General features: G+C 44.1%; 1 protein-coding gene across 1 annotated transcript; it reads left to right on the forward strand.

The window, feature by feature from the left end:
• LOC110983405 (sulfotransferase 1C2A-like) lies at positions 1–6,023 on the forward strand. The gene is made up of 6 exons (XM_022242646.2): positions 1–373; positions 2,021–2,253; positions 2,470–2,575; positions 3,136–3,230; positions 3,452–3,644; positions 3,979–6,023. Exons 1-6 carry the CDS (start codon positions 151–153, stop codon positions 4,089–4,091), a joined length of 963 nt encoding a protein of 320 aa, XP_022098338.2. The 5' UTR covers positions 1–150; the 3' UTR covers positions 4,092–6,023.
• The last annotated feature ends 972 nt before the right edge of the window (positions 6,024–6,995 follow it).

Consider the following 6,995-nt stretch of genomic DNA (forward strand, 5'->3'; position numbering starts at 1 on the left):
AATCCTGAACAGCATCCACAGGATTCCACTTCAGCGCATTTGAAAGCCTGACCTATCCACACACGTACAAGCTCAGAGTTCAAGAGTAGCAACAACTGACAGAACAGCACGTGTTGATACACAGTACACAGTGTTCATCAGGCTGCCATCATGAGCCTTACCGAGCAGATCCAGGCGATGATGCCGGACTTGATCGGCGGCAAAACCCACCAGCAAGTGGAGAAGGAGTGGGCGGCCCACGAGAAGCTGATGGGCTGTCACGTCGTGGACGGTGTCAAGTTTCCTTTCTATGTGCCTCAGTCGAACCTGGAAGCCCTGAAGACTTTCGAGGTGCGCGATGACGACGTGTTCGTTATCACCTGTCCGAGATCAGGTATGATCTGGCTAAAAAGGGTGAAATTACATAGCACATTTTCCGGTTTTGTCTAAAAACTCGTGGGTCTGATCGGATGCAAAGTCATTCCGAGAAGTTCAGTGATAGGGCAAAATTGTAAACAAAGGAATTAGACTAACCTACTTTCTTCAACACGTCAACTGTTTTCAAAATGATACTTGGGCTATGGGTGTGAGAGGAATATCTTATCAAAACCTTGTCAGCATGATTGCAAACATAATATAATTTGTTTTCTACTGACAAGTGTAGCTGAAACTCTGTGTCCACAATTCAAGTATCGAATGTTTTCAGTGTACCGATGAAAGTATCGAAGATTATCCCGCTCAATCACAATAGTGTAAACTGAATTAGACATGAACATGGAATTTCGTTTCGTTTCACTTGGCTCGATTATCCCTTTTCAAGATGTAGTTTGCATCGGGGAGATTTGAATTTGTAATTACAAGGGTTTTTTTTGCCCTTACCCAACGTATATTTATGAACACTGTATCCTCAGTGCTTGTCCAAGAGCTTGCGAGAAAAACATTCTCAAAAGAACTTTTAATGAAAACTTAACACCTCCCCGACGCAAACTACATCTTGAAATGGTTAGCGGTACCCGCTGCTACATCCAATTCAGACCGGCCAGCCGACCCCTGCAAGCTCGGTGGTCGAGTGGTTAAGACGGACGTCTTCGCTGGTAAGCAAGAGGTCGTGGGATTGAGTCCCACCCAAGTAAGCTTGTGAATTGCTCTTGGACAAGCGCCGAGCGTGCAGTGTTCATAAAATACGTCGGTTAAGAGCCAAAACTGTGCAATCGCTTAGCTCTGTCGGAGCCGTCCTCGGTCTGTTTTGCTATCGGTGCTTGTGTTTGTCACACGCAGCGGCTCTACTCATCTCTTCCGCTCCATTCTGTGACGTAAATTGGCTTAGTCGTGTGCTGGACCATGAAGGTCAGTGGTCTTTCTCTCTCGTGTCCAGTCTGGTAGATCCACCTCAGTACCATTCGAAGGTTATCCAAAACCTTCCACACATCGATCGCATCGGATCGCTGCCACAAGCAAGAACAGTAGAGGGGTACAGTGCACTAATTCAAGCCCCATTGAAAACAGTGTAAAATCAGCACTGTTTAGGGCACAATATCATGCACGCCAACATCCCTGAGATTTCTGAAACACAAATGAAATTCTTGTATGATCACTTATCTTTCAATTCTTTTCAATTTTTTGTGGGTTAACCAATTACATTTGTAATTATTCCCACAAAACAAAATCACCCCCAAAAATGATTTTTCCGAAGTCTGATTGCAGCCATTTTTCAAGTAGCAACCCTCAACTTTCTCGGGCACTTAGGACCATTTTCCAACCGTAGTTTTTAGCCATTCTGTTCTCATATGAAAGCTCAAATACCCAGAGAGTTGATCCCGGCAACGATTTACACAATCTCACCATTTGGGGGGCCAAACAATCTCCTTTTTCAAAAGATACTGTGGGGCACTTTTGATGCTAATGAGCTGGCCAGGAATTCTCACTTGAATTAGTGGTCTGCACCAAGAGGTGTCCGAGGTTGCAGGTTCACAATTGGCCGTGCACACTTTTTTTTTTCGTCAAAAACAAGCTTTCTTCTTTTCACCAATTTCTTCAACAGGCACTCACTGGGTGGGTGAAATAGTCCATTACGTCCTTCACGAGGGGAAGGGGGATTTCGACCGCTCGTTCATGAACTACGCGTGGGAGTTCACGCGTTCGGATGATCCAACTAAAATGGACAGCGTCACCCCCGGGTACAAGGCCTACGCAGCCATGAAGTCGCCCAGGTGTATCTTAACCCACTGCTTGGAGAGGTTTCTACCCCTTCATATCTTGTCTGGCAACGCAAAGGTAATGCATTACAAATGTAATGTATCATTTGTCAGTGGCTCTCGACTAAGGACCTTGCCCTGTTATGACAGAACAAGGACTTAACAAATTGCATGTTGGTTTTCCCGCACGTGTCTGTAATGACAGTGGGCTATGTTTTACATGACCCATGCAGCTGAGTCAAATGAGAGTTTGAAAAATTGACGTGTAAATTCTTCGTCTTGTCCTTTTTTTAAGGTGGTTTACGTAGCCCGAAACCCCAAAGACAGGCTTGTCTCGCTGTTCAACATGGCGTCACATTGGACATTTGACGAGGTGTTCTGGGGATATTGCCTTGAAAAAAGTGAGTTTGTTTACTCTCTTCTAGCAGTCCCAAAATCATTATCGCGGAAATCTCTTCTTGCTGTTTTGAAAAGTCTTGAGCCCTTTTGCGTCTTCAATTTTCGTTGCGCCACTCTTTAAGGGAATTTCAGTGATTTTTTGAAAAAATTTTCTGCTCCCTGGTAACAACTTTTTCCACAATGAATTTCACAAGAATCCTGAACATTTTGCTTCCATAAACTTTTTCTGAATTTTTGTCATTTGCTATTACAGTATTGTAAGCATGTGTGTGGGTAAAATATTCTCCTAAAGGAGAAAATTTGGTAATGAAAACTGGAACCTCACAGCATCAACAGTGTCTAGCTTCCTCATTTACACCACAGCAATAGCCTACTCATTTATCAAGACAGCGTGGAAAATTTCATGTGTTTGAAACCAAACCACACTATTCACCGTATAAACCAAAACGGTGTTTCAGATACCTTTCTTGCATTGAACAGCAGTCGAACGTTGCACAACATGTGCTTCCAGGTTTGCATCATGACACCCCTTTATGTTTTCTTGTGCGTCTGGTATTCCCAGTGATGTTTGGATCTTGGTTTGATCACGTGCTTGGCTACTGGAAGCATCGAGACAACAAGAATCTTCTATTCCTGAAATACGAAGATCTCCATAAGGTTTGTCAGAGAAATTCCCCCCGCTACTGTTGTCTTTAACTTGGTGGGCCGCGCCGCTTAGGCCTACAACTATTTTGTGATTAAATGTACTGATGTCGATAACACTTTACGTTTGACAGATACCCATGATTTTGCGTGAGGCTTACTGAGTGCCTTTTAAAAAGTTAAAGAGAAACATTTGAAATCAAAGCTTACTCAAAGGAAACTCGGCAACTTTTTAGGACCTCAGGGGATCCATCTGCAAAATCGCCAAGAATGTCGGGAAGGATCTGCCCGATGACGTCATCGACGGCATCTTGGAGAGCGTGACTTTTAGTGGGATGCAGAGGACTTACCAACAGCTGGAGAACGATCTGGGCGAGGACGGAAAACGGTTGACTCACTCTGAGGGGAAGGCACCGTATTTAAGAAAGGGTGAGATTACCCACATACATCGTTTTGCGTTCGATTCAGTCAGTGGATTCTAAGTTGTCTCCACCTTACTTTGCTTTTCAGTCCTTTATCCGACTGTGCCGAAAGTAGTATTCGAGAAAAAGGGTTGTGTTGTCTTTGCACGTTTCAACCCTTCTCCACTAGGACGATTTCCGTGGTGTTGATGATTCAACACAGATAGAAAACGAAATACCTTGTATGGCATTAATTTCTGACTTCGTCTATGTTGTATTGAACTCTGTAAAAACACTTCTTGACAAGGAAATTTCTGCGGGGCCTGACTGTTTCCTTTATTTTTTCGTCGCAACAATTTCAGGACAAGTCGGCGACTGGAAGAACACGTTTACGGTGGCACAGAGCGCCCTCTTTGACAAGATCTACGCCTTGAGAATGGAAGGGACGGGCTTAGAGTTTGATTTTGAGCTTTGAGATTTAAAAAGTGAGCCCAGACATCTACATTGCCCCATAAAGCCTAAAATCTAACAATTCTGTCAAAGCCGCAAGGATGTTTGGTTAAATATGTGCTTCTCGGGATTCACTGTATCAAGGAAACTTCGAATCGGGTGAAGTGTATTCCCCTGGAAATGTTGTATGGAGGAGAGCATTGTTCACATGGCTATCCATGATTGCATTATTATGTACTCTGCATTGTAATGACTTTCAATACGGTCGATTCACAATAGTGCGCCTTCAGGTGTTTGCAACGCGTTGACCAATTACAGTGCGCGAAATCTGTCAACCCTTTCCAAACGCGCATTGGGAAGACAGATTTCGCGCACTGTGATTACTCAACGCGTTGCAAACGCTTGGAGGCACACTATTGAGAATCGACTGTAATGTCAGATAGGGGCCATTTTCCTATCGTCAACTTCGTCTCCGTCTGAGGCTACGTCTCCGAAACCAATCCCCGATTGTGGGCCTGAAGAGTTCAAATTAAATTGAAGTACTTTATTATGTTTGGCTCTTACTTGTTGCAATTCAGGTAATAAAAAAAACACAGCTGAAGCCTGCGATGGAGCCGAAGCCGAATATTGGAAAACGGCCAGGGTTTCAACCCAAATGATGATGCCATAGTCGGTAACCTAATACACGTACATGAACCTGTCTGTGAATATTTCTACTGCTTTGTTTACGAGGCCTAGTACCCTGCACTTCCGTCTTGACACGAGGCGAAAATTCACAATAGTATAACAAGTGTAAGGTTTAAATTTTGTCGCATCCAGGTTGATAAGCTTGGCCTGACAAAGAGTTGAGTTAAAGTTGAGACCTGACACAGTCACAATGATATATGTGCTTGGGTTGACGATGTTTTATTAGAAAAACACGGACTAATATCATTGGGCACTAGCGAGGAAGACGGAGTTGAAGACGGAGGGAAGACAAGCGGAAAGACTTGTGGACAGACTATGGACAGACTGACCATGAAAACGATGAAACATTTTGGGGATGGTTATATAGAGGGGGATGCAAGGCTTGGTGGTATAACTTCCTGAAACTGTGGTCATGCTTGTGGTTGTAAAATTATGGCCTAGGGGTCTCGGGGAACGGGGGCAGTACTTGGAAATTGACAACAAACAGGGACTTCATTGGGATATGACCAAGCACTTAAACGGAAGTAGGATCAAGGATATGTGAGGGACCAATTGACTAAATCATGATTAATTCTGGGCTTACACAGGTACAAAAGCCTCAAAATCACTGCCCGGCGAAAATTGGAGCTCCGTAGAGAGCAGAATGTAGGGTATATAATCACCATAATCGACTCATTTACTGCTCACCGTTTCCTGACTTCCATTGTTTCTGGAAATTATTCTGGGAATTATTGAAAGACGCGCCTAGAAATAGAGTCTCTATCTGAAAGGCTTGGCCATGACGGCTGGCTGATCTCGCTTCAAGGCACAAAATATTCATTTTACACCGCCTTTGGAAGTAACTTTGCGATATGCAAAACTTCTCTTGTATTTGTATTTCTAATAAAAGTTTTGAATTGCCCGCATTCAAGTTCAGTGATTGAGTGCCAACAACATGCGATGTCGAGGCTTTCTGTGTGTATCTTTTCACGCGGTGTATTATTATTAATCAGCGGTGAGTGTGATTGTGCCCATCTCTTTGGATCGGTATGAAGCTTCCGTACTGATGTTGAGGTATGCAGTCTTAACAAGGTAATTATCTACAGTATTGTCAACGCGGGCTTTTTTTGGGGGGGGGGTTCTGATGCAGGGCCTAAGTCTAGGACTAAACTGAGCCGAAAACTTGGTGTTTGTCTTGGTCATATTTTATTCTTGACTTATATGTGTCTGGATGTCTCCAAGTCTCCTCCTTAAATTAGTGGCGTAGCCACGGGGAGGGGAAAATGAGCCCCTCTCCCCCCCAAAGAAAAATTCCTGCTGTCCCCCACTGATAAAAAACGGATGAATAGATATTGAACAAAGCTAGCAAAAACTTGCCCCCCCCCAAAAAAAACACACACCACTGATATAGCTGGTGCCCCCATAAGATACTCGTGCCCCCTTTGTCCCCCCCCCGAAATCCTAGCTATGCGACTGGCGCAGCCCCACTCCCCGTTTCTCCCAGGGGGGCCTTCTAAATAGTCAACTTATTCACAGTGGATGCTGCCACGAAAATGGTCGAAGTACACCCAGATGGCATTAACTATTTCCCCCTCGTTGGCTCTTTTAAGATGAAAGATCAACATGCAAAACGTCAGGCATCCTCCACTTTTTACTTCCCCGGTTCCAAAACGTACATCTTTAGGTCGTTTCCAAACGTCTGTTGAAACAACTACTGAATGTGGATCACTCAGAATTAAAGAGCACTGACGGGATATAGTTTAATAGTCTATGCTACTGAGATGGAGGCTTGTTTTCTCTTTATGGGGATGGACGTTTCTGTAATTAAGTTTTTAACGTTAACATTGTAAAGTTGTTTTCAAGGTGAAATTGTTTTGTTAGATTGCTGAATAAGACAGAAGTTTGTACATGATATCAAGATGTGGTGACCGGTCGATTTGTCGTAATATTCATGCGTTCTCCCATAATTTCAGGTAAGCCAAGTCCCTGTCCCACTTCTATAAACACCTCCGTCCTATGATAAACTTTCCTCCTCGACACTTTTCGCTGGAGTCGTTGGAACAGGACAATTTCTTCTGAACGAGAGGCTGGTATTTTACAGCCGGCCCTAGGGGGAGTCTCTGGTCTGTTTACGTATTGTTTAATCGGTCAGGTGGGCAACGCTCGTTTCGGTTAGGACGGTGGACATCTATGTAAAAATCGGGGGACACCACGCGAGCTTGTACGTCACGCACGTTTGGCGCCGGCCGCGTTGAGCACCCGT

Source organism: Acanthaster planci, linkage group LG13, assembly GCF_054643075.1.
Source record: "Acanthaster planci isolate LZ-2023a linkage group LG13, COTS_SCS, whole genome shotgun sequence".
NCBI classification, from domain to species: domain Eukaryota; kingdom Metazoa; phylum Echinodermata; class Asteroidea; order Valvatida; family Acanthasteridae; genus Acanthaster; species Acanthaster planci.